A 27518-nucleotide genomic window follows, 5' to 3' on the forward strand; every position below is an offset into this window, starting at 1 on the left:
CAGGGCTGGCAGTGTACAAGATGTGCACATCAGTAGCAAGGCTCAATCAACAGCAATGGTGTAATTTTCTACACTGGAAGAGATAAAATGCTCTTCTCAGGTTTAGGCCAATGCCCTAATGGCTGTGTCAGAGGTTCAACTTCCTGATGGTAGAAGAATCCTAAATAATTTTGAAGCCTGCTAAACTTTTTCTTGTGTGAAGGCTACCAGTAGCCATGTGTAAGCACTCATAGCTGAGCTATATGTATGTGTATGCTGTCTATATGTACACACAGACAGGCTATAAATATTTTTAGCTCATAGGCTTTTTTGCATTGTGAACTCTGCCAAAATTATATGTTTACAGAACAAGAGTAAAAATGAAGTGTTCAAGGAAGGATGGTAAAGGAATAGTAAAGGGACTTGGCTCGTTATAGTAAAGGAACTTGGCTTCCTGACCCTACTATTGACTGGGGACATGTTTAGGGTCTGGGAGTGGAACATACTTTATTTCCAATAGCATCTGCTGAGGATGCTGTCAGTCCTTATGTCCAAGGAAGTGCACTCAGATTCAGCCAAACTCATTTCCAGCTTTATTCCAGCCTTCCAGCATAATAACAGATGTGGCAAGGAAGCGAATTCCCTGTACTGAGAACTTTGAAGGCCTGCACAGTACCTAGGTCCAAAGTAAAGTCTTATAATGAACATCTGTGATCTTTAAAAATGCATTAACACATCCAAGCAGCTAGGAGAGCAAACTAGAATAATGATGGATGACAGGGTGAAGGCATCAATACTATTTTCAATCTAAGTAAAACTGTATAATTAACCCAAAATTTCACACTTCTTTTTCTTGTTGTTTCTAGATTTTGAACCCTCCTCCTTCCCCAGCTACCGATCGCTCCTTGTACAATGCAGAGATGTTTTATTCCTCAAACATTCCTTCAAACACAAGATCTTACAGGTACATTTCAGATAAAAAGGGTGGCTGCATCTTCTGTTTATCTGCCATTAGTTCTGGATCTTGTTCAGGCTTCGTTTAAAAATCTTTTCCTCTCTGTAATAAATGACCATTCAAATTGTGTACATTATTATTGCTATGTAAGTCCTTGTTGGTGTTTTCTGCTTATTCTCTTAAGCCTAACTTAAAACTCTTTCATGAGTAAATCTGACTGGTTTAAGTGGTCATAGTGGTCTCCTCTGGTAGGTTAGGGGCTGGAAGAATGTGCTGCTGGCTGAGGGTAGTTGTGCCATTTGAAATTGACACAGTTCAGGTACTTCCTGTTGGATTTCTCTGAGCGTCTGAATTAAGGCTCACGTAGTATTAATGAGCAGGCATCTTCACTGAACACACAGTGAAGATGAAGTGAAAGACACTGAACACACAGTGTTCAATCTCTTTTCCTTCTTTTCTCCCCAGATTGCAGCTAATGCGTGTGCTTTGTTCTTTGTTGGTTTCGTGCAGGCCGTACCTGATACGAGGGATAGCTCCACCCACCACCCCGTGCAGCACAGATGTCTGTGACAGTGACTATACCCCGAGTCGATGGAAGGCCAACAAATACTACATAGATTTAAACTCAGACTCTGACCCTTATCCCCCTCCACCCACACCTCGCAGTCAGTACATGTCGGCAGAAGAAAGTTGCCCTCCGTCTCCTGCCACGGAACGAAGCTATTTTCACCTCTACCCCCCTCCACCCTCTCCTTGTACAGACTCTTCATGACCTCAACAGAAGGAACTTTTCCTGTAAATATTTTAAAATATGAACAGATTTAAAATATATATTTTATGATTTAAAAATAAATCTGGGTGGGAATTAAACAAAACTAAATGTGAATAAAAATGGGTGGGAGGGGTGGGGCTGTGAAAAATTGTACAGAGGAAGAATATTTATAAAATTGATTTTTTTAACTTAATTTCCATTCTTTTGTGCCATATTTGCCTTTTTGAAGTCATGTAACTGACTCAGTCTCCAAAGGATTTGGGGAGGGAATGTTGAAACTTACTTCATTTTTAAGTCACCTTTTTACATGCAAAAAGTGTATGTTCTTTTCGTTAATGTGAGACAAGAAAATTAAGTGGCTTATGGGAGGGGGGCTCATTTAAAGAAAGATGCAGGCTTATACCTAAAGAAAAAAAAAACATTTAAATACAGTTGTCAGTGTCATCCCTGCCCCACCACTGGAAGAAAACATGCAGGATCACAACCCTTAGATGCTCCTGTTTGCAAGTGAGCTGAATGCTTCCCAGCAGAACTCGAGTGCCAAGACCTGAATTTCAAACCTCCCTCTCCATCTGCTTAGCATTGAACTGAAAGAACACTTCTCTTGGCCAAACCTTCTAGGTTAACTAAACCCACAGGCATCACGTCCTACCTCATGGCAGTGGCACTCTGCACATGGTCAATTCTATAACAGATTCAGGCTAAATAAGATCAGTCCTAAAAACTTGGTTTAGGCCCAACCAGTTCCCCACCTGACTGGGTGAAGGGTAGAAGCAGTTGTACAGACTCGTGGGTGACAGCAAGGGTCAAGTTTGAAATGGTATTTAAGCTAAGAGAAATGCCCAACAAACTGCAGATTTGGTCAGACTGACCATTTTATTAGTGATGCAACCAAGCTCCTTCATCCTTCCTTGTGAAGCTTTGGTGACTGTCTGGGAAGAAGCTGTAATGGTCAGCTGCTTGTTAAAACACAATGCTAATTTTCTTTGTCTTAAAAGTCCTGTAATCACTGTGCCAGGTTTCTGAGGTGTTCACCCGTAGTGACTTGATCAGAGAATTGCTTCATCTCTTAATATTCATTTTTCAAAGTGGAACAAAATGGTCACTTGTATTCAAATGAGGAAAGTTGTTTGGGTTTTAACTGGTGTTTGTAGAAAAATGGTATCTACAGAGCTCAAATCAAAAATCAGTTTAGTCATATCTCATAAAAATTTGCCACATGATTCAGATTTAGAAATAAGTAGGAAAAAGAATAGAAGAGGGAGAAAAGACAAATACTTCTTTTCTATTCATGTTGATATAAAATTATTAACTCGTACAAACTGCTGTAACCTCAGGACACCAAGATCAACAAAGTGCTTGTTTCCATTCCTACAAAAAAAAAAAAAAAAATAGGGAGTGGGGGAGCCAGAATCAGTCCCTTTCAAATTCAGAAGACAAACTTTTGCTTTAATTGCTCTTTTTCTGTAGCAAAAAGCATTAGGTATTGTATGGCACTTTATAAATTCAGCACTGGTGATGATAATGTGAGTGCCTGCTTGGGACATCTGAGGGAAGTTCTGAATATCCAAACTTGCACCTGTTTCTGCAGCTGCTCAGTAACAGATGTGTTGGGCCTTCAACAGCTTTAATATTGATGGCAACAATGAACATTTTTTCTTGTTTGAACTAAAATTGGACTTGGCTTTGGGTCTTTCTAGCAAGTTATTTGAGAGCACATCGGAGGAACCCTGCAACTCCAGGAGAGAGGTCTTGGTTGTGGTGGTGGAAGGGCTGGGACCACAGTGTTCTGATCCACTTTGTGTTTTCAGATTTATTAGTCCAGATCTGTTCTTCCTTTCTGCATAGTTCAAGGACAGGATTTGTGCTGTCACTGGTGTGTTACTAAAACTCCTAAAGTAGCTTTTGCTACCTTCGTGTCTAAATTTTTACTTGAGAAATTAAGCACAAAGAGGATGATTTTTCATAGAGAAGAGTACAGAAATGGAGTTGAAGAAAGGGTTCTTTCCTCCTCCCCTATCAACATTAGCAATTTTGTACTATGCTGTCATGGGCAAGGTCATCAAGTTTGTTACTCTTGGAGTGACTTAGCCAATCTCTGAACTGATGGTTTGGTGAAAGAAAGCAATGCTCATGTGATCATGTGTCAACTAACTAAATTAGGAATATACATCCCCAGGATATTTTATGTGCCACATGAGTTGTATAAAAGAGTATTTGTTCTGCATTACAGCAGCTGGTAGTCCAATTTCATATCATACATAATTTTCTGCTTGATACTGTTCACTATTTATAATGAATTCATTAGTTGTGTCATGTCACAGTTCTAGCTTAGAGATATACCACATTAATTTTCCTGTATTCCTGTGATGACACTGGATGCAGAATTACTTAATTTTTTTTTCATTAAACCACTGATCTTTTTTAAAAGCCATGACTATAAGAATCCTAACCACTCCATCTAAAGATTTGTATCCTATTAGAAACATGGGAATTGGGTCCAAGAAAATGAGCATTTTTACTGAGAGCTGAACTATCTTAAGAGTCACATTCTTTTGGAGCTTAGTTTTTAAAAAGGAAGGAAGCATTTGCTGAATTGGGTGAATTAATTGTACATTTTTATTTCAGTTGAACATTCATAGCCTCTTGCTGTTGAGGTTTGCTGAGGAATTGCCTTCTCTCAGGCACCTGAAGTTTGGTGATGAAAATCAAAGCCCCACTCTGCTCCATATTACATCATCAAAAGCCTTTTCCAAAAAAAGATTTGTATACAAATGTAGCATCTTAACATTTAAATACTAAATATTATTTTTTATTGCTGTGGACTATATACTTTAAAAGGATTACTGCACTCCAGGTGTTAGAAAAGACCAGGAAGAAAATCTGAACAACAGGAACTACATCTTTCCAGAATATCCCCACTGTGTTCCTAGTGGTTTCCATCCTGTGAACTTTCAGGCTAAATCATAGAAAATTGGTCCTATTTTCTTCTAGATAAGGAAAAGAGAAGGACTTGCAGGGAATTAGAGAGTGCATATGAGAAATTCTGGCAGTTCAGGGATGAATAGAAAATGTGGGGGGGAAAGTTGCCTTTTGGTGAGGCTTAAGCATGGTTTTAATAACTCAAAAGTTTTCTGGGAGAAAGCTGACTGAGACATTTAAAGAGTTCTACCCTAATAACCTGCAGAGGGGTACATGTGATTGAGCTACCTGTGTGAGCTTGTGAGTAATTGAATCAGTGTTTTCAACCACTACTTTCCAAGCCCATTGTGACTGCATATTAGCACTTGAAACAACTCAGGCTGTAACAAGGAATAGTGTCTGGAGAGCAGCCAGTAATGAGCAAATGATATGGCTGATTCTGTGTTGGATGTAAAGGACAGAGGGCCCAGCAGAGAGCAGCTTACCTGTCCTGCAGTGCTGCCATGAAAGCAGTCACTTGGCTCTTCCCTCCTGTGGAATTTGTCCCATGTGCAGGGCAGGTGTAGCAGCAGTGTGAGGCTGTTAGGTGAACGGACAAGTAATCATCTTTGACAGTCAAGGATTCCTTCATTTCAATGAACAGTTTTTGAAATTATAGCTTGACTTGAGCTAGACTGGTCTATAGCCACTGCACCTAGAGGTAGTGAATTTGTTCTGGATGAGTCTGAGGAAACTTCATGAGCACTATCCCAGCTACCTTACTTAAAATTTCTTACTCAGATTTCTTCTGTCTGGACAAATCATTAGAGAGCACTCAGGATAAGATGAAACTAAATCCATATGCATGACAAACAATAATTTCTTCAGGATAGTGTTATAGTACAAAATGCTCTGTGTCTAAAAATGAGATTATGCTATGATCAGCATATTCTAAAGAGGAAGGCAGAAATGAATGGGAAACACAATTATTTTGGAAAAATGAAATTGATTTTTTCTGTGGTTTGCAAAGGTGTAGCCATATCCCTAAAAGTTCTGATTCTTTTAAAAGTAACAAAATTCCCTGTTCCCTCAATACCTGTTTTACAGACCTAGGATGGGCTTTCTGGAAATCTCCAGGCTTGTTCACCCTAGGTCTGTTTTCCACCTGGTATCTAGAATGTCATGTGTAAGGTCCAGGGCTCATGATGTTCTCACCATTTTCATGCCAACTGGTGCCTTTGGATTCTGGGGCTTTTGACATTCTGACAATGTGTGCAGAGCAGTGGAAAAGGATTTGGAAGCAGGAGCACTCAAGTAAGAGCTGGTCACTCTGGGCTGATGTCACTCCTCAGTGGCCTGCAGGGTCACCTTTGCTGGGGAGGGCTCCTGTGCTGCCCTTCCTCAGAGCCTCTCCAGCATGTTGTGCTACTTCACAAGTGTGCTCAGTGAAGTAAACATCACAAAAGTTGTGTGTCCTGTTGGCCTCAAGCATTTTTGGAAGCAGATCTCTTCTGTGATTTTGTTGGGGTTTATGTTGAGTCAGTCCAAATGAGTAACTGTGCTTACAATTGTACTACAAATTATATCCATTAATGTCAGGAAATGAAAACAGAAGGCAAGCATGTTCCCAATAATTAATACCAGGCACTCCATGCCTGGCACAGAGCCCTGAATTGGAAGCAGCATATTTGCTGTTACAGTGCTGAAGGACATTTTATAAAGGTCCATGCTTGGACAGAGCCTTAGACAAGGCACAAAGATAACTGTTTACAGCTCAGTCATTTGGTGGTTGTTGTGTGTTGTGACTCAATTATGAATTATAAGTAGAGTCCTCCTTGTAAATTTGCCTTATCTGTAAGAGATGCATGGAAGGCTGAATCCTACACTCAGAGGGGTCTGCTGTTTCTGCTGCTGTTCCCTTAGGTACTGCAATACTTTCTATTCATCACTGTATATAAAAATCCATTTCTACAGAAGTTGTAAGTTTAGCTAAACAGCTTAAGGTATTTACTACACATTAAAAGAAATACATAATAGGCATAGATATTTTCAATTCTGTTAGGTCTTCTGCCTCTCTTCCTGAGAACTTACTCTAGATTTTCTAAAGGGTGATTTTCTTTTATTTGTTTATTTTGAGGTTGGCCAGCTATGCTGTGGGCTTTTTCACATAAAATCATACTCCCTGTAAGGAAAAAAAAACAAAAGGAAAGATGTATTTTAAGTCAATGTTAAACCTGCTGATAGGAAAGATGGAAACCAGTCTGATGCATTCCACAACAAAATCCTTCAAAATGCCATGTCCTGACATGCTGACAGTGCTCCCAACCACCCGTGACAAGCTGCAATATCCTGGCTGTTCCCAGAATGAAGCACAGCCCTTGTGCAGCCCACCTCTGGAGTCAGGGCTAGGTCCTCACCAGCCAACACAGAATCCTGGTGAATAGAAGATCACAATGACAATTCCTAAACGGGTCGGTTAATATAGACAAAATACATGCAGAGAATGTGCTTAGAAGGACTTGTCAGAGGAGAAAAGCAAGTTTGACAGCTCCAGTGACAGACTAATTCAGCGCCATTGACACCTCTGAAAAGCGAGTGCTCCCACTGATGCACCTTTCTGTAAATAAGAGTGAGGCCGCTCTGGTGACAGCATTCCCAGGCTGGCTGCGTTTGACAAAGGGAGCCACATTCCCGTTTGATTTGTGCAGAGATCCTGCAGCCTGTAAATAGTTGTACATGGAATTCATCAGCCTGTGGAGGTAAAACAAAGTGTTGAAAGCGGGAGGACAGCTGTGTGAAATTTGGGGGGGGTATCAGAAACACAACTCTAACCCAGACCGCTTTCCTACTCACTTGTATCGCAATTGCTGCTATGTAAATGTACAGGAATATACAAAGAGTACCAAGAATTTTTATGTAACCCACACGTAATCTTTTTATATTTATATTAAATTGTGTAATCTGCAAACAGCCTAATAATTACAGCTTTATATGTGTATAATTTTGTAGCATTTCTTACCTCAAAAGACAACCAAACCCAATACTTCAGTGCCTTGTGTATTTTAAACAGATTAACATATAAACTGGGGGAAAAACTGTAGATTGTACTCTGCTGGTTTTAACAAAGCTTTGTATTATTGTTAGGGTTCTCTTCAGTTAAAATACATACAGCCACAAGTTGTGGAACTAACTGAAAGCTTACAATTTTGGAGGTTTTTTTAGAGCATGCATGTTTTGAATTTGTAATATATTGGAGTTTCTCTCAAATGCATTATTTCAAGTTAACTTTGATTTATATATTCATATCTATTTCAACAGACATCCCAATACCTGTCAAAAAATACATAGCATTTAAAAAGAAATGCCAGTAACTGATATTTACATGTTTGGGGATTAAATTAACGCTGTTTTCAGCACGTCACAATTTTCATTAGTGCCATAAAATCTTTATTGTGTTACAGAAAGTCTTTAGCAATTCTTTTTCCAAGCATGGCCTTCTAACACACAAATGTCTTGGTAATACTGTTGTGAAAAAATCTTCGAGGCTGTCATCACTTCAGACCATTGTACGTTAACAATTTTCTGGTCATGAAACTGCAATGTTTCTTTATGTTAACAAAACCAAAGGCTTGTTTGAAGTAACTGGTATTTTGTATAAATATTTGTACAGATAACAGACTCTGCTTTTGTACTATAGATTATGTGGATTTTGTTTTATAATAAATGCTTTAAAAAGAAATGCTTAGCAGCCATTTTATGAGCAAAGCTGTTTCATCACCTACAGTAGAGACAACCAGCCAGTATCACAACTGTTTTAGAGACTATTTAAGATAAGGACAGTGCTGTCTCCTTGATTTTAATTTTAAAATGTGCAACAACAGTGAGAGCTGGAAAGCAAATCACCTTTAAAATTAGAGTTGTTAGCTACAGAATTTACCACAAGTTTGTCAGCATCATGACCTTACAAAAATTGTTACACTGTATAGGAACAATCTCAATTCTTCTGACTAGGCCAGATCTGATCTGTGCTTCTTTTTTAATTGTATTATATCTTTTAAACGGATGCTATAGGATGTCAAAGTAAACTTTTTAAATAATGACCTCTTTTTTTTTTATGGTGAACATACTTGAAAAGTAGTTCCATTGAGTCTAGGTTTGTCTTGACTTTTGCAGTCAGTATTGGTGGTCTCAGATTTGCGAGATTTAGCCTAGGAGTCAAAATGATTTTTAGTGGAGATACCCCTTCCCCTGCATGCTGGTTAGATGGGACTCAGACTGAAGTGTTCCTGAGCAGTCATCAGCAGTCATGGTGAAGTCCAGTTCTGCTTCTTCTGATTTTTCCAGGCTAGAGAAAAAATAGAGCATAAACATTCAGAACATATACCTGTTTGTTTTCTACAAAGTTCTTCCAGGTTTTGCATTATACTTAATCGGAAAATGTGAAAAGAGTTTTCCTCTTAGTCACCTTATCCTTCCTAATAATGTCTAATATATATGGACCCTGGAGCAGCCATATGATGACTGCCTACACCTAGTGATTTATACCATCACTGATTAGGATGGATTTATAGCTTGAAGGAAAACGACAAATCTGAACTTCTTGTGCTCTGCTCAGCCAGGAACAGGCCTTCCATCATCCTGTTGTGTCAGAAAAGTTGGACCAAATTACCCAGGAGCATAGAAAGATTTTAAGGATTTCATATGGCATGAAGCAGAACAGCCCCACTCTTCTTTCTGGAACTCCTGGCTGTAGCTAGGCTTTCTCTCCTGTAACATGCACAAGTTCCTCTTGGAGTGGACTCTGTCTGACACTGGCTGGTTGCAGGGTGGTGTCTGATACACACAATAATACAGATTTCTGCACCTACCATTCTGACTCCTCCAGTGCCTTAATTCCAGATGTTTCTTGAAACCAGGGGACAGAGTATTTTCTTTTTGCTCCAGAAAAGCTTGCTCACCTGTCTGGGTGGTGAGCTTACACTCCCACCTTACAATCCCACAGCTTACAGATTTCTTAATGTTGTAATTGAGAAATAAAGCTCTGATACATCATTTGTCTGAATGGAATCTGAACACATTCCCAGGGCTGAACCTGTGGTCACAGGGAAGGGTGACTAATTCCAAATCCACCTGAGCTTTAACAAAATTGCCCCAGATTGCCCCAGCTGTTACTGTCTGTGGTGGGGCAGAGCAAAGTGTTTGGCTGATTTTGTGCAGCATCATTGAGGTTTGAACTGAATAACTGTGTCTGGATGTGCTAGGAAGTGGCTAAAGTGGTTGAAATGCATTCTGCCACAGCATGGGTGGCTCACAGCTGTGCTCAAGAACAGCCTGGTCCTGAGCTATTCAGCTCCATAGATCTTCCACACTTTATGCCAGCCTCAAAGCTTCCTTACACATGGTGGTTGCTCCAAAAGACAAACATCATAAGTAACTAATGCCCTTCCTTTCTCCTCCTTTCTCCTAGCTTTTATTGTTGAGCAGACATTGTATCACAGGTAATATATCCCTTTGGTCAGTGTGGGGGATGTCCCCTCCCAAGATCCTGCCCACCCCCCAACCTACTGTGAGGGGTTACTGCTGGAGAGACACTGATGCTATGGGAGGGCTGCTCCAAACACTGGGGTGTTACCAACAATGCAAAGCACAGCACACAGCACCATGGCAGCTGAGCTGGGAACATGAGCTCCATGCCAGGCAGACCCAATACAGCGAGCCAACTGTGCCCACACGCTGCCAAAAGCCCACACAGAGTTATGGGGAGGAGTTCGTGTGAAACTAATGCTTTTTAGGACAGACAGGGTTGCTTTTCAACCACCTGTGCCCTGAGGGTTTTAATGCAGGTTGTCCTTTGAGTGAATGGCCAGGGAATGGTGGGGCAGTCTTTGAGGCCATGGGTGGTGCTGCAGAGAGCAGGGTGGAGGCAAGGCAGTGCATGCTGTGTGGTTTCTGCAGGAGCAGCACTGCAGCAGGCTGCCCACATCCCTGCTGACAGCACAGAGCTACCCACAACCTTCCACTGGGGAGGGCAGGTGGTTGCTGGAATCTGCTCAGAAAGCACAGATAGAAAGAGGGTTGGTGTGTGCAGGAGCCAATGCTGTTGTGGTTTTAGGCATCACAAAAAGGCACCTGTCTATAATTAAGACTGGAGACAAAGGCAGCATCTGAGAAATGGAGGCTTGATGAGCCAGGCTAATTGCTGGACTCTGAGTATATTGAAGAAATGAAGCAACGATTGTAACTGCAAGAAATATTGCCAGATCAGCTGGCTAAGATCACAACTACACTGAAGATTAGGACAAGCAATTTACTTGGGTCTGCCCAGTTTGGGTTTTGATGGATCTTTCACAGAACACAACAGCTGGAAGAGGCATGGCAAGGGCAGGATAAGGTCTTGAATTTCCTCTTGCAATTAGAAACTAGTCTCTTGTCTGTAATTAACATGAATAGTAAATAGGCTTGAAGCTGGAGTGGCTTTTGGAATAGAAAAATGTCAACAGTTTACATATATTCTGGACAGCCTGCAAAGACAGGATCTGGGCTTGCCCTAATTGGGGTTAATGTCTTCTGTTACAGTTTCCCAAAGGCAAAGCTACTTTGGCAATAAATCTGATTTAAGGGCAAGCAACAGCTTTGAGAATCTATGGGGAGCAATGTTTGTTACTGAACTTTGCATGGCCTAGAGGGGTATAAGAAAGACTCATGAGAGCAGGAACAATGCTTTCCATTGTATTTTAATTTGGCTTACCAGGCTATTGTTACAGGTTTAATTAGGACTTAATTCTTAGGGAATTTCTCTCATAGCTATCTGAATTCCTTCTAGGTTGTAAGGATGCAGATTTAGTGCTTATGCTCACTTTCCTGTAGTCACTGTACATAGGCAGTGACTAAAAATGAGACTAGAATTTGGGCATCAGGCTTCAAAGGTTTGTCAATTCCAATGCTATACATAGCCAGCATTTTGAAGGCTTCATATCCTTAGCTTCTCTTTCCTGTTGTAGGTGGTTGAACCAAAAGCCCAGGTGCAGGGAACAACAGAGTGGCAAGTGTTCAGTTGTTGGATTCCCTGGATTCAGACTAGACAGAAATGCTCAGGCAGGTAAATGCTCATGAGCTGAGGTGCTGTCCTGGTTTAGGAATGGTACTCTCCAATTCAGTGCCCCCACCAAGACAGCAGCAATAGTGTAACAAAAGTGTAAAAAAGTGGATAAAGAGAGGGTGATTTACACACACAATGCTTGCCAATGATGGTGGAAGACTTCCCTCTGCCTGCCACACTTTTCCTTACTGGAAAAGAAACCTTTCTTCTCAGAAGTGAGGGAAAAAGGTGCCCTTCCCTTTCAGTTCCCATTCCTGCTTGGTAATGCCTGATATGCTACAGGAGCCAGCAATAAACTGAAGCCCAGGTGTTTTACATTTCTCAGCCTGAATATTAAGCTTAGCCCTTACAGGAAGGTTAATAAGGAATCCTGGCAGGTATGTGAGTACTTAATGGATTTTAGTCCTCATTCTTACCCCTTTCCTCTGGAGTTTTGATTGCTCTATCCATAAAACACTGAAGTCTAAAGTTAGAGGCAAGGTAAGCAAGTGGTCAGAGGACCTGTTTGTTACACGCAGCTCCTGGGGAACAGTGTTACCTGGGGGATGAATGCTGTGTGTGAACAAACTCAGGAAGAATTAATCAGGGTTCAGGGAAGTTCCAAGTTTAAGAATCTAAAATGTAGAAAACTGACTGCTGTATCTGTACAGGATGAAGCAGCACACTTCAACTGAAAGCTGAATGGGAACCCACTTGTCTTTGCTTGCAAACCTGCTTGGAGGACCAGACCTGAAAAATCAGTAACTGGTGATGAATGAGATTGAGGAATATGTGCATCTTGTCCTAAATTAGGCCTTGTGAGAGATACTGTATTTTGTCTCATTTTATAAGTTGGTATCTTGTTTCCATGTAGAACTGAGGGTAGGTTTTGTGAATTGAGCACTTGAAGAGTCTAGCTTATTTCCAGATCCTGCTGGATTTCTAGAGATGTAGCCAACTAGGAAACACTTAGAATCCCATCTTCAGTCTTGTTCCAGAAGTACTTCTCAAAGATTAGGCCTTGTAAAGACAGTAGCAGGTGTAGGGACAAAATCTTCTCAGTCTCACAACAGAGGATTGGATTTCATTGCCATGAGTGCATTTAAGGATGGGGAAGAGATACCTGAAAAAGCACAGGATGGCTTTTCAGCTTGCTCACACAAAAAACCAACCAACCAACCAAACAAACAAAAAAAACCACCCCAAACAAATAAAAAAGGGAGAGGGCAGATATCAAAGGAATGGTATCTTTTCTTCCAGTTTTGCTACAAGGTTATTTTTTTCTCTAGCTACGGGAAAAATAAATTACAGTCATTTTTAAAGAAATTTTCACTTTCTTCATATGTTCTGTGTCATTTGAGGTTGTTTAAAACACTTTAAATTACAGTATATTTTGAAGGTTGATTAGTGTTTTCAAATTTATTTATTTATTTATTTAATTGGAGTGGCATGTTCTACCCTCACATTTTTATGTCAACCACTTGCGGTTTTTGGAACCTGTCAAATTATATGCAGCCTCCCCAGTGCCCACTACAGGGGGGCAATCACTGCCCCAGTCCTCCTGGACACATCTGACATTTATGGGGAGACATCCACGTTCGAATATACATCAATGCTTCAGAGCTTAGTACTAAGCAAAGCCACAAGGTGGCACAGTCATCTGCTCTGAAGAGTTGCTCACCAAACTTCATTTCCCAAAGCTCACACAGCTCCAGAGCTTCCCTTTTCAAGGGGGAATCACCCAGCCTCTCTCCACCCCTATAATCGATTTCACAGAGTAAACACTGATGGTGGGTGTAGCTTTCCTGAGAGTGAGATTTTTGCTGTATCATAAAACCCTTCTATGGAAATACTTACATGGCAATATTTTGATGCTGCTGCATCAAAATATTGCCATGTAGGAATCTAGCATCAGCCCTAGAAAATCTGTAACAGTAAACCCCCTTTTTGCTGGTGGAAGTAGCATCTCTGCTAGGCAACAGTTTGTTTGGTGCCTGATTTAAGCATTAATATCATGAGGCTTATGCAGGTTTTCAGAACAAGTTAATCTATTTATCTATCCCCTGATTTTCTTCTTTGGAGGGAAACGTGGAAGGAATCGAAATCCTGAGATGAGAATCTGGGAAAGGCAAATACCCAGAGGGAACAAATGATCTTTTGGGGGAGAAAAAAAAAGAAAATAATGTCCTTATAGCACTTGTTTGCAGATACACATCAATTTGTCAAGGGCATAGGGAGGATTTAGCATCACCAGAAAAAAGCAGAGCAGTGAAAGAAATCATCAGCATTTCTGTCATTTTCTCTTATCTTCTTGCCTACCATGGAGTAAGTGCAGACACTTGGAGCTACTTCTGTTTGCTGACACTAGGTGGAAATAATTTCTCTCATGTAGACTGTTTTGTTTGTCTTTGTCCTGGTTTAGTGCAAGTTTGGGAGAGAACAAGAAATAACTTGTCTCTAATTAAAAATATGCCAGTGCCCAACCAGTGTAGAGACATCCTGGTCCTTTGGGCTGGAAGAGCCAGTGTTTTGCTGTTTACTTGTGAAAGGAAAGACACCCAGAAATGATGCATCTCTGCTTGGTGTTAAAAAATTCTGACAACTGATCCTTCTGGTGCTGTTGAAAATAGTTATTTATCTGTACACATATATACACACATTTTCTTTCCTGTCCCTCACTTCTGTACTGTCCCTTTTTGGGGGTTATGTATGTAAAATTGCTATGTGTATTATATCTCTCTAGATATATATTTATCATTTCTACATATGCTTAGATATGAGTGCTTGGGAATCCTGAGAAATTAACTAACTATCCTTGACTCTGTCGAAGTCAACCCCTGTATATATGCCAAGTCAAGCCAGATTCCCATGTAGAAAATGTACATTTATTCCCCTGTTCATCACTTCTGTACTGTCCCCTCTTTAAGCTTTGCTCCATGCCACAAACTTAAATGGCTGTGCTGAGCCTCCTCTCCTTTGTGAAGGCTTCATTCATGGGGCAGATCAAACCTCAGGGACACAAGTATGATTTTCTAGGGTCCCAAGGCTGCTGCAGGAGCTGGCAGAGCTGGAAAGAGCCAGACTCAGGACTGGGTGCTTGCAAATAATGTGTCCAAGCAAAGCCTGCTCCAAACTGTGCTGTTTAGCAGTTGCAGAAGTCCAGAGTTTAATTCAACAAGAATGAGATCAAACTTCTAGAACTGCTTTGCTTTTCCTGTCCAGAGGGCAGAGATTTACTTTGGGTGGCCTTTCTCTCTGTAGTTGATGAAATACCTAAAGACCCCCTCCTCTTTGCCTGGGAAATCAGAAGTTGGAAATGTCTGTGAACTCACACCCTGGACATGAGGCGTATGGGAATGCAGCAGCTGACAGCCTAAATGAGAACATGTAAGTAGTTAGAACTCAGGGTCTACTCCTGGCCCCTGCTGTGAATTCCTTCTGTACATTGTGTGGGCTTGTACCACTGAACTTCACCCAATGTCTAAAATGCAGCAGCAGTGTGTCAGCATGGGCATATTATATTCTCAGTCCCTCCCACAGGCTGAGGTGCCTGAGCACCTTCATTTGAGCTGCTGCAAGGGGAAACACTACGCTTCCCCTCCTGTAGGACCGCCAGCAGCAAGAAGAGGTAGGACTGCCCCAGGAGAATGGATCTTTTTTCTGGCAGCTTGAACTTAAGATGAAAAATTAGTGAAAAGGCATCTCCACTGCATTATTTTTTTCCCCCAATCACTGCATCTTCCCCTCCTCTGCCAGAGTCTGACAGAGCAATTATATTCTTGATCAAAACATGCCACCTGCTGTTTGTCAGAAGGGAGACATGTATAGTCAATAAAGCCAGTGCAAAAACTAACCAAACTGGAAAAGTATTTGCATTGCAAAAACCAGTCAAAAGTCCTGGGTGCCACAGGTTAGAGTCTGATCTGGCCACCGTACAAAAATCACCTGGCAACAGTGCACTCTTAGAATCATAGAATCATTAAGGTTGGAAATAACCTACAAGTAATAGACTTTAACCTTTAGCATAGAACTACCATGTTCACTACTAAACTTTATCCCAAATTACTGTATCCTCATGCCTTCTGACCTCTTCCAGGGAGGGCGATTCCAGCACTTGCCTAGGCAGCTTGTTCCACTGCCTGACAACTCTTTCAGTGGAGACATTTTTCCCAACATTCAGTCTAAACCTTCCCTGCTGCAACTTGAAGCAGTTTTCTCTTGTCCTGTCACTTGTTACTTGGGAAAAGACATCAACTCCCACCTTGTGACAGCCTCTCTAGACTGATAAAATCCTCCTGAGCCTCCTTTTCTCTAGGCTGATCATCCCCATCTCCCTCAGCTGCTCCTCATAAGTCTTGTGTTCCAGACCCTTCTCCAGCTTTCTTGCCCTTCTCTGGACTCACTCCAGTGTCTCAATGTCTTTCTCGGAGTGAGGGGCCCAAAACTGAACTCAGGATTCAAAGTGTGACCTCACCAGTGCTGATTACAGACCCTTTCCCCAACCACACTATTTCTGTCCTGCCAGCCACACTATTTCTGATGGCCAGGATGCCATTGGCCTTCTTGGCCACCTGGGTGCTGCTGGCTCATGTTCAGCTGCTGTCAACCAGCACCCTCAGGTGCTTTTCTACCTGACAGTTTTTCAGCCACTTTCCCTCCAGCCTGTAGCATTACATGAGGTTTTTGTCACCCAAGGGCTGGGCCTGGCACTTCACCTTGAACCTCATGCAACTGGCTTTGCAACCATCGATCCAGCCTGTCCAGGTTCCTCTGTAGAGCCTTCCTACCCCCCAGGAGGTCAATGCTCCCACCCAGCCTGGTGTCATCTGTGGACTGACTGAGAGTACTTGATCCCCTCATCCAGATCATTCATAAAGATATTAAACAGGATTGGCCTCAACACTGAGCCTTGGGGAACACTCCCTCTGAATGGCCACCATCTAGATTCAACTTTAGTCACCGCCAGCTCTGGGCCAAGCCAGACACCAAATTTTCTACTGAGCAAAGAATTCACACTTCCAAGCCATGAGCAGCCAGTTCAGGCAATGCTGTGGAAAATGCTGTCAAAGGCTTTATTAAAGAGCAGGCAGACAACATCCACAGCTCTTCCCTCACCCACTAAGTGGGTTCACCTGGTCATAGAGGCAGATCAAGTTGGTCAAGCAGCAGATGGGTTTCACAAACCCATCCTGGCTGGGCCTGATCCCCTGGTTGTCCAGTATGTGCCACATGCACATGCACTCAAGACAATCTGCTCCATGACTTTCTCTGGCACCAAGGTCAGGCTGACAGGTCTGTCCTTCCCCAAATCCTCCTTCTGAACCTTCTCTAGATGGGCTTTACAGCTGCTGACTTCAGTCAGCTGGGAGCCCTCAGTTCACCAGGACAGGTGACAAATGGTTGGAAGTGCCTTTGGCAAACTCTCCCAGCAGCTCCCTCAGTGCCCTTGGGTGGATCCTATCAGGGCCTATAGGCTTGTGTATGTCTAGATGTGCAGCAGGTCACTGACCATTTCCTCCTGAATTATGAGGGCTTCATTCTGTTCCCTATCTCTGCCTTCCAGCTCAGAGGGCTGGGAACAACTGATCTTGTTATTCAAGACTGAGGCAAAGAAGGCATTAAGTAGCACAGCCTATTCCAGTCCTTTGTCATTATTGATCTGCAAATCTACAAATGCTGTGGGCCAGCAAGGCCAGAGCCTGGACAATCTTGCAGATTACTGCCTTCCATCCAGAGCCAAAGCACGCAATTGGCACTGCCTAAAAAAGCCACAGTGCAAGAGAACACCCCTGCTGCCTGCAGCTGGAAGTTCCTAACACAGGGCAAGGAAGGGTCTGGCCAGAACAGCAAAACTGCTGTTGAAGCAGATTACAAGGCAACGCCCAATATCTGCTTCATAAGAGCAGTGATAACAGAGGAGGCCCCTGGGAGGAACCACTGCCTCTGTGAAAGGGAAAATTCCCAATGGAGACACCATAACATGCTTTAACTTTTGGTCAGCCCTGAACTGGTTGGGTGGCTGTGTGAAGAAGGTGGTGTGTCCTGGGACTTTTCAGCTGGTACCTGGGCCTGGATGGCTTTTGGGATGCTGTTGAGATGACATTCTGTAACACAGAACTGCAACCCTCTTTGATGTTGTGTATGCAGTACTGCACCAGCACTGCCTCCTAGATTGTCTGCCTGCTGCTGCAGAGCAGTCCCCATGGTCCTAAAGGAGTCTGCAGGACAGCCACAGGTCCCTGGAAAGGCTCATATGCACTGCAGGGAGAGAAGGAGGGGTGAAAGGACAGAGGGAGGGACGGCTACATTAGCAGATGTCCAGGGCTGAAAAGTAGGTCACCTATTTCTGCCTCGGGGGGTGATTGAAAATCGACACTACATCAATGCACAAACAAAGCCGAGTAATAAAGCAAGGAATGAGCCTTAGAAGCCTGACAGAAATCCTCCAAGTACACACACAGCTCTTCTAACTCACCATACAGAGCTATTAATTGAGACTAATTTAAAAAATATATTTTTACCCACAAAATGTATATACCATCACATAAGAGGAGGAGCTAATGAAAGAGAAAACAATGGAATGAAAAACACCAAATAAAACCGGAATTTCTCTTATTATCCACGTGCAAGGCTTGGACAGATGTTCCAAGTTTTTCTTAGCAGCCTTGTACATTGTTTAGGCCTAGACTCTTGAGGCTAAGTACTAATTCCTGTTGATGCTTTTGTGAGTCCTTGTAAGACAGACACTTGCAAATACTTCTGAGTTTGTGGTTCTCAGTGTGCCTATGTCTCTCTTAACATGGAAAGTTCCCACAGCGTGACTGAAGCGGGTCAGGTGGTATCTGCAAGGCACTCCCTTCCTCAGATATTGAAATGACATAAATTAATTACAATTACCTACGCTTTTCAGGAACGTAATCCCATGCTGTGAGGGCAAGAAGGTCAGGACAGATGGGATGAGAAGGAGATGAGATACAAGAAATTAGGTGGGTTTCTCCAGTCAGGTCAGGGTAAAGTCATTCAGTATTAATATTCTCTAATTAACTAAAAAAAAAAAAAAAAAAAGAGATAAATTCTGATGAACATAAAATCAGCCCTAGCACATAATGATTACTCCTGACACCACATTATCCCCAAAGGATAAAAACTATTGGTCTCACAGTAACACAAAAGATCAAAAGATCTTTCAGGCAGTAAAAAACAATGGACTCTTATTATTTTGTATAATTTTTCAGAAAACAGAATATTTCTGAACTTTTATAGAATTAAGCCTTAATGAGAAACTTCTGAAATATTTTAAATGCTCCAGAAAACATATGGGTGGGAAGTTTATCTGTTTGGTGTATCACAGTTACCAGGCACTCTTCAGAGCTCTCTGGTGCGGGATGTTCTAAGCACAATTTAAAAACTTTTATTCAGTGATGCCCTATTTCTTTCACACCAACAGTGAAATAACTTTTTGAAAAGAAGTTGTCAGATTAAATCCTCAAACACCATGATTTAAATCGGCTATCTAAAATCCAGACTTGGAGGGGGACTCAGGGAGTGTTACACATTTGCTACAGTCAAGTTCTTGGTGAGATCAATTGAGTTTGAAGATATTTGTTCTCAAGCAGGGGCTGAAGAACTACCCTCGCACACTGGCATCTGTCTTGACCCATCCTAACGTTAGTTCAAGTTCTATTTAGCCTGGATATGGCATCCTCAGTGTGCCTGTGCCACATTCCTAATTCAAAAAGGCTTAAAAAGCATTGTCAAGTGGGTCATGAGGTCTCTGCAAGGCATTTCCTATCTTAGAGATGGGAACTACCTGCAGAGGTAATTGCACCCACTCAGACCTTTTAGGAGCTTAATCCCTTTGACAGGCACTCCTCATCTTTGCATATGTGTTCCACACCATGAGGGCAACAGGTCAGGACAGATAGGAAGAGAATGGGACTGAGGTTAAGAAAGCATCTTAATTTTCCTTGAAGTACTGTGAAGGTTATTTTTCCACCTTGCTTTTTCTTGCTCATTTAGTTATTGTAGTTCTCAAAAGATGGGTCAGCTGATCATAGTGGTCCTTCCCAGCACCGAGACAGGGAAATATTTTCCTTTGTTGCTTCCTACTCAATGGAGCAATGGGTTAAAACCAGAGTTTGACTCTGTATTTCAAAGTTGCAGTACTTAAACTATGTACAAGTTTTCATCTTGACCAGTTTGGGGGAATGACACACCCGTTTTTTGTGGTGGAGTTGAAGGGGAAGAAAGAAAAATGAAAAGCTTAAAGTAAAAATAACTTGCAACTGCTGCTTATGACATGCACTTGATTAGATGACTGTGTTCACAAGTTTGCCTGGGTAATCCAGCTTATTTCTATCACCTCTTTTGGTCCCCTGCTACCATTTCACAGAAACTCAGTAGTTACTAGGCAGCTGTATCATGGCTGGTTGGGAAATGACACAATATATGCACTTTGCACGCTTGAAAAGCACCTAATTTTCCTAGGAGAAGTACCATGAAGGTAATTTCTCTAACTTGTTTTTCCTCTGTGCTAGTTTAATCAGCTTAGCTATTAAAAGATAACATGGGCTTAGGACTATCATTAGACCAGAGTGGTCATGTGGTTATGCGGGTAATTAGTGCTGTTGCTGAACAGTGTGACTTTTTTTAATAGGTAACTACATAATAAAACCAGTACCTAGTGCACATCTAATGAAGCAAAAGAAAAATGAACACTCTCTCTCCTGGGATCTGTATTCAACTACTTGTCTAGCAGTTTTCTTCTCTCTTTTCTCCTCTGTCATATTAGTATCTCTATCAAAAGCATTTAAGTGCTTGAAATGGGATTAAGACACTGCAGTCTAAAATTGCAATCCTGCAATCCTCCTGCTCAGCTGCACTGTAAGCTTTAAGGTATGAAAAAATCCCTGGGAGGGCCCTGAGAGGGTCAGACAGGTGACATCTAAATCATGGTGCAGAAGCTTTGTATCATTTGGCCTGAGTCCCCAGGATTTCAATTTGGTCAGGATGGTCAGCATACCGAATCCTAGCCCTACTTCCAGGATTCTGGACTCTTTACAGCTCAAGAGCCCTTAGGTATGTTTTCTGTTGAAGCACAGACAGAGGGAAAAGGAATAGAGATGGGTGCTCCTTTTATACAACAGTCTAAATGAGACTGTGATATAGCTTCCTTTGCCATGGAAATTTCAACCTGCACCTCCCAAATATACCTGTAAGTACCAGATTACAAACTCTCCTGGGGTAGGAAGGTGCTGCCAGGCTCCTGTCAGGTCAGTTAGGACCAAAGAAGGATGAGTAGTGCTGTACACCAGTCATCCAAGACAATTTCTCTGTGCTTGCACTGGGTGCTGCACATGTATGTTGTTTAACGGATATTAAATTAAATTCTGCCCACCTTTATGCCCAGACTTGGGTTTCAGCCTCAGATGCTTGTTGGAAACTATACATTATTTCTTCTGCCTACAGTACACACTCTGTTTTATTACTAGAGCATAATTTGCTTCTGATGTTAATAACTGATGTACCCAGGTCTTCCCCTGTTCCCCATGATTCCTAAGTATTGTGTTTGGATAGGAGACAACCTCCAACCCTTTTATCTGGACAAAATAACCAAAAGGCTCAAGGGGAACCACCCTGCATATATGTGGGGACAGTGGTAGCACCAGGACCTAATTTTTAGGATCAATAGGCTTCCATTTCTTCACCCATTTTCCCAGGCAATAAGGTTTATGGAGTTTCCAACAAATAATGTCATATTGCCTTTTGACCATGCTGTTTCCTCTGCTCTTTTAGAAAATGGATGGGAAGAAATCAGTGCTTTGCCCATACTGCTGGCACACCTTGCTAGTCTTCAGCATCCTCCTAGAAAAAGAGGGGATCCATCTCAAGAGGGATGGGGTTGGTTAGTCAAGACAGCTTTCCTGTGCAGCCACCCAGCAGCCTCCCATACCTGCATACTGGGCCCACACTGTGCACTTTGCTGTCAGGTCAGCAAAGTTAACAGGTTGTGTCTGCTTTTTGCTCCCAGGTGACATGCCATTGATTGCTAGTGCTGGGCAGGGGGGAGAAAAGGATGATGAACACTGATATAGGGTCTCCCATAGAGATGAAAGGGGGCTGGCCAAAGCTCTCAAGTGAAAACAAAATGGGTTGGTGCCAAAACTTCCCTCCATGCCTATGTTCTTTCCAGCAGGGCCACAGGCATGGTGTGGAGGTCCAACCCTACTCCCCAGCAGATTTGCCTTAGAAATGCTAATAGGATCAATGCTTGAAATGAGATTAGAAAACTGAACTTGAACATTTTGTTTCAACTAAATGGATCAACTTGTGGGTCTAGTGCAGTCAAACATTCATGCTCACCCTCAGGAGTATAACCATAAAGTTATTGTTCAGAAATGCCCCTTCTCTCTTAAAGCTACTTAGTTTTCGCAATTTTAATAAGATGTTGAGCTAAACATTAAATCATTAAAAATCTTTAACAGGCTTTATTCTCTCCTGAACTGTAAGACAAACAATAGATTTTGTAAGGGCTATGTTTAAACCAGAGGAGTTTTTGGCTTGGCTGACCATACTCTACAAATATTCTTTCAGTGTTGATAGAGATGGGGGCTCTTGTGCAAAGCGCCCAATTGTCTCTCTTTTTCTGTGTCTGTTTCCTACATGTAACTTATCAGTGCTCAGAAGAGTGAACTTCAACTACATTAAAAGAGGTTAAGCTATGACTTCATTTTATGCCTGAGCTGATTGAACAGCCAGATACCACCACTGGGAAGGTTCAGCACCAGATCTGTGTGCAGGTGTTCCCATTGCCTTGCAGGTGCTTCCCTGTGCCTGTGGGAAACCCAAGTCTGCGAGCTGGGTAAACTGGATACAAACAACCCCTCATAGGGTCCCTCAGCTGCCCTGGGGGGACAAAGGAAAGGGACAGCACTATGGTTGTCTGCTTCTAGAGCTGAAGCAGAGACACACCTCACATACTCATGGTCTGGCATTATGGTAAGAGCAGCAGCAACAAATGGTGAAATGCTGCTGAAAGGCTTCAGTCCTGCCTGCCTTCCTCTGCTGTCACATCCAGCAATTGCAGAGCCACAGGACAAGCTGGCTTGGCAGGCTGTGCCACTCTTGGGAAGACAAGTTTGTTCTCCAAGGTGTGGCAGAGCTGCTGAGTCACAGCAAGCCCTAAGAAATGCTTTCCCTGGCACCTGCAGGGAGCCCACCAGAGTCCACCAGCTCCTGGAGGGAGCACAGCTATGGCTGAGGGTTTAAAGGTGCACAGCACCTGAGGAAACATGCTCAGCATCTTTGATGGGGTGACAGTGACTGAGCAGGCTGATTATTTGTAATTTTTTTATTTGCCTATCACTTTATGCTGAGGAAGTGGCTTCCTTAAGGGAGTATAGGAATTCATCAGAAGTGTTGTCTCTCAAAGTGCCATGGGCAGCAGCCATCACCAAGTTACTGACACTTGAAACCCTAGCCTAGAGATTTAGTAAGACACCATCAAGCTTCAGGTCCATTGCCTAAAAGTTAGAGTTCTCCTGCCAGCAATAAAATACTACAGTCACCTGAAGGAGGCTAGGTTTTTGTTTGTGATTTGCCTGTAATCACAGGCAGAGGAATAGTGTGGAGATCTTCAGATTTGCACATAACTCCCAGGGATAAAGGACTGGGATTTCATTCTTTTGCCTCTGGTTCAGCTTACTGTGTGATGTTGGGCAAGCCTCATAACCTCCCCATTTTCCCCAGCTGTTTTGAGATTCTCTTTGTAGACATTAAATGTTTCTACCTTGAGGTAGTAGTGCCCTGGCATTAGCAACTTATATGGGTAATGGCAGTTCCACCTGGACAGTTGTAGTTTAAAAAATAATTACATAAAATCAAGATTTAGAAATATATTGATAGGAAATCTCTAAGATAAAAACAGGACCTATGAAGTCCCAAAATTTTCTGGAATTGTGATGGTGATAGGACCCCTGAAAATCAGATATGTGCCAGTGCAAATATTATCTTGCCTCTTCTGAATTGAGATGCATCCCTTGCTGCCAGGGCACATTTGCTCACAATATAGGATGTGTCTACAGCAGCACAGTTTAACACTTAGTTATCTGTGAGAACGTGCTTAATATTTACAGGAACTATACTAGGTACCTAACTATTTTACTGTTGTAGCTGTTCTACACTCAAGCTATTAATCCCCTCTTCAGATACCACATCTGGTGCTTGCTATATTACACATTATATATTTTATAATCTCATTATCCTTTTAACAACCTACCTGCTTGTCCTGGGGACGCCATTTAACATGGTACACTCATCCATCCATTGTTTAGACCCATTCTTTCCTGTTAAGTCTCTTCTCACAATTTCCAGCATCTTTCCTACACACTGTCATTGACAACACAACTAGAACTGCCTCTACACACTTTATATTGTGAAATCTCCACTTGTAGTAAGTAGTGTTGGTACTCTCTGCTGGAACATACAAGTGGCATGACATAAACAAAACCACCCCACAAAAAAAACCAGACACAATGAAAGGAAAGAAAACAAAAAGAAGACAGCTAACATAAATATGGAACAAATAGTCTAGAGAGCTTTCTGGATTGATCAGCAGCTGAAATAATGAATAAAGATCAATGTCCTATTTCATGTCGACTGTTTTGAGGATAATCTTTTTTTTTTTTTTTTTGGTAAAATTTACTAAATAAATGTGCTTGCATGAAAAAGAAAGCAAAAACCAGGCTGTACACTTAGAGACCTAATTGTGTAACTCTGTGCAGTAGGTATCAGCAAATACATTTCATGCTGCTGATTTGAGTTTTTACCATGTGTTTGTGACCCATTAGGATCACATGTATCCATAACTGCTGCAGCTCCACTGACTTATTCAGGCAGAATGAGACTATCATGTGTCTGTGCTGGCAGCCAACAACATCCTATTAACAGAAACAACCCACCAGGCAACAACCTCACAGCTTGGGGAGGGCTCCTGTTCACAGGGGTTGTGTGAAACAGGGATGTTTTACTGAGCAGTAATATACTGATATACTGAAAGGGACAAGCACAAGCACAGCTCTTAGCAGAATAATGCATGCTGCAACTCAGTCTTTGGGAGAAGCAGTAATGCCTGCAGAGAGGACAGGAGCTAAAGCCTGGTCAACTGGTAGAAAAGACACAGGAACACAAAGAAAGCTGACATTGTGGCCAGCTTTTTATGCAACAAGCATTATGAAACTAAGCACCTGAGCAGCTGGCAAGAGTTTCTTGGACAAAGCACAAAGGCCAGGCCACAGTAGCCTGTTTGCAGCTACTGTAAATCCGGTAGCTACCTTTCCCTTAGAAGCAAATGTCTTAACCTATCTTTCTGTATTTAGAGAAACCCCAAGCAGCCTATATCCTGTTTTGAAATTCTTGAACAGAATTGTGAAGGAGAAGATGTAGAGTCCCTCTCATCTGAAAAGGACACACACAGAAAGGTAAGCAAAGGCTGTAAAACGTTTACACTGCTATTACACTGTTGCTTTGTCCAACCCCCAAGATGTTTTATGTAGAGACACGCTCCCATTAGCACCTTATTCTTGTAGATCAAGGTTTGAGCCCATTTCTAGCTTTGGTCACTGAAAAAGGTGCTGCTTTCTGCAGCAGCAACCTCAATATTTGTCTCTGTAATATCACTAGCTTTGTCTTAATGGGAACAGACCTGCTGATTGTTTTCCAGTAGGATGTAAGTACAGCTGCACTGAGCTTAACTTTGTCAGATGAGCATGTGAGAGATGTGAAGATACATTATTCACAGTGGAGTTGCTTTATCTTAGACTGCTGATTCATAATGACAGTAAAGAAATATATTGTTTCCCCCTCCCCATGAAATCAACACAGTGCTACCCTTCAGTTTTCGTGTCCTCTGCACGAGAGGCCTTCAGGAACTACCCTAATGCTACACTATCATTTCAGCTCTGCTGTTTTTTCTCCAGTGTAACTAAATAAATTAATGAGTCCTTGTTTTAAGTAGCCCAAGCCCTCTTAACAAGATCCACTCAAAACCACATTGAAACCTGGCAGAATCCCATCGAAGCCAGGCAAAAGCCCACCAAAACCAGACAAAACCTGTGGACACCAGGCAAGGCAGGTACCTGATGGTAACCCGCTCCCCACAGGCCATGTGCTGCTGACCACAGCTGGGTGGTGTCCAGCAGGGACATGGATGTCATCCTGACAGTGACATTCTGAAACCAGGGAGGCTGCCCTGAGGCGCCAAGGGGCTCAAGCCAGAGGGGTCACCACCTTTTTGGGCAGAGGTGATTCGGGAGGCTTTGTGAGGGAAGGCCAAAAACATCCTGGCCGGCCAGAATTTGTTCATGCCTTTAAGACACACGGCGTTCAACACGCACCGTGGTGTCCTGTGCCAGTTGAGGGGCACAAGGTGCTGCCTGTTCAGGTGTGTGCCACCTGAGCTTTCCAGCAGAGGCCCTTGCTCGCCGTGCTCAGCCAAGCAGGGCTGCACAGCAGCAGCCACACCAGCGGCTCCACAGGTGGCAGTCAGGGAGCTTTGCCAAGGCTGAGGCACAGCACCCGCCCTGGATCTCACACAGTTCATTCCGGAGTGTTTTGGGCTGTGTCAGGAATTGTGTGGCCACGGGACCAGGACAGTGATTGTTCCCCTGTACTGGGCACTGGTGAGGCCACACCTTGAGTGCGGCATCCAGTTCTGGTCCCTCACTGCAGGAAAGACACTGAGGAGCTGGAGTGAATCCAGAGAAGGGCAGAGGAGAAAGGTCTGGAGCACAAGTCCTGTGAGGAGCAGCTGAGGGAGCTGGGGGTGTTCAGCCTGGAGAAAAGGAGCCTCAGGGGTGACCTTAGCGCTCTCTGCAGCTGCTTGAGAGGAGGCTGGAGCCAGGTGGGGGGCTGGCCTCTTCTCCCAGCCAACAAGCAGCATAGGAGGAAATGGCCTGAAGTTGCACCGGAGGAGGTTTAGATTGGATATTAGAAAAAATGTCTTTACTCAAGAAATTCTCATGAATTAAGAACAGGCTTCCCAATAAGTGGTGCAATCAACATCCCTGAAAGTGTTCAAAAGGCAGGTGGAATTTCGGGACATGGTTTAGTGATAATGAAGGCGGTGTTGCTAGTTGACGCCTGGCCTCGATCACCTTAAAGTAGGTCATTTCTACCTTTAACGATCCTATGGTTTTACAAAACACAATCTGCCGCATTTCAGGCAGCGCTGGAGGCCTGACGGGCACCTGCACGGCGGCAGGCTCAGGAACAGGCGACTACCGCTGCTGCAGAAGGAGAGCACCGCCACCGCCGCCGCCCGCGCACCCCGGGCGGGCGCTCCGACACCGCGGGCCCCGGGCCCCCCCGCGGCCCCTCGCGCGCCGCCGCCCTGTTGTCAGGCAGTTTGGCGCCCGCGCGCGCCCCGGGGGCGTGGCCCCGCGCGCTGGCCAATGGCGAGGAGCAGCCGGTGAAGCTGCGGGACGGACGCCACCGCTGGCTCCCGCCCCCCCGCGCCGCGGCCTCCGAGCGCCTCGGCTCCGGATTGGACAGAAGGGGTTTATTTTTAAAAGGAATCTGCTTTCTCTATTGGCCAAAAGAGACGCCTGTCAGCGTGACGTTGCCTTGTTGCTAGGCTGGGAAGGTGGGAATCCAGGTGCACCCGCCCCATGCGCTGATTGGCCAACAGGAAGCCGAGAGCCCGCCGCCATCCGCTTCCCACCCTGTCGCAGTCGCGCAGCCGGGTGACTGACATTGGCTAGACGGCCAATGAGAGGCCGAGCTTCGCACAGCGCCCAATAGGAAGGGGCGAACCGGGGAGAAGGGCGGTGCCGGGG

General features: G+C 43.2%; 1 protein-coding gene across 1 annotated transcript in view; it reads left to right on the top strand.

Annotated features, from left to right (window-relative positions):
* LRP5 (LDL receptor related protein 5) overlaps positions 1 to 8707 on the top strand; it is a 134495-nt gene extending 125788 nt beyond the window's left edge. The window contains exons 22-23 of the mRNA XM_009102172.4: positions 846 to 943; positions 1445 to 8707. Coding sequence (XP_009100420.1) covers positions 846 to 943; positions 1445 to 1706 — 360 coding nt within the window. The 3' untranslated portion in view covers positions 1707 to 8707. The remainder of the gene's footprint in view (positions 1 to 845; positions 944 to 1444) is intronic.
* Positions 8708 to 27518: the final 18811 nt, after the last annotated feature.

Source organism: Serinus canaria, chromosome 5 (assembly GCF_022539315.1).
Source record: "Serinus canaria isolate serCan28SL12 chromosome 5, serCan2020, whole genome shotgun sequence".
Lineage (NCBI taxonomy): Eukaryota > Metazoa > Chordata > Aves > Passeriformes > Fringillidae > Serinus > Serinus canaria.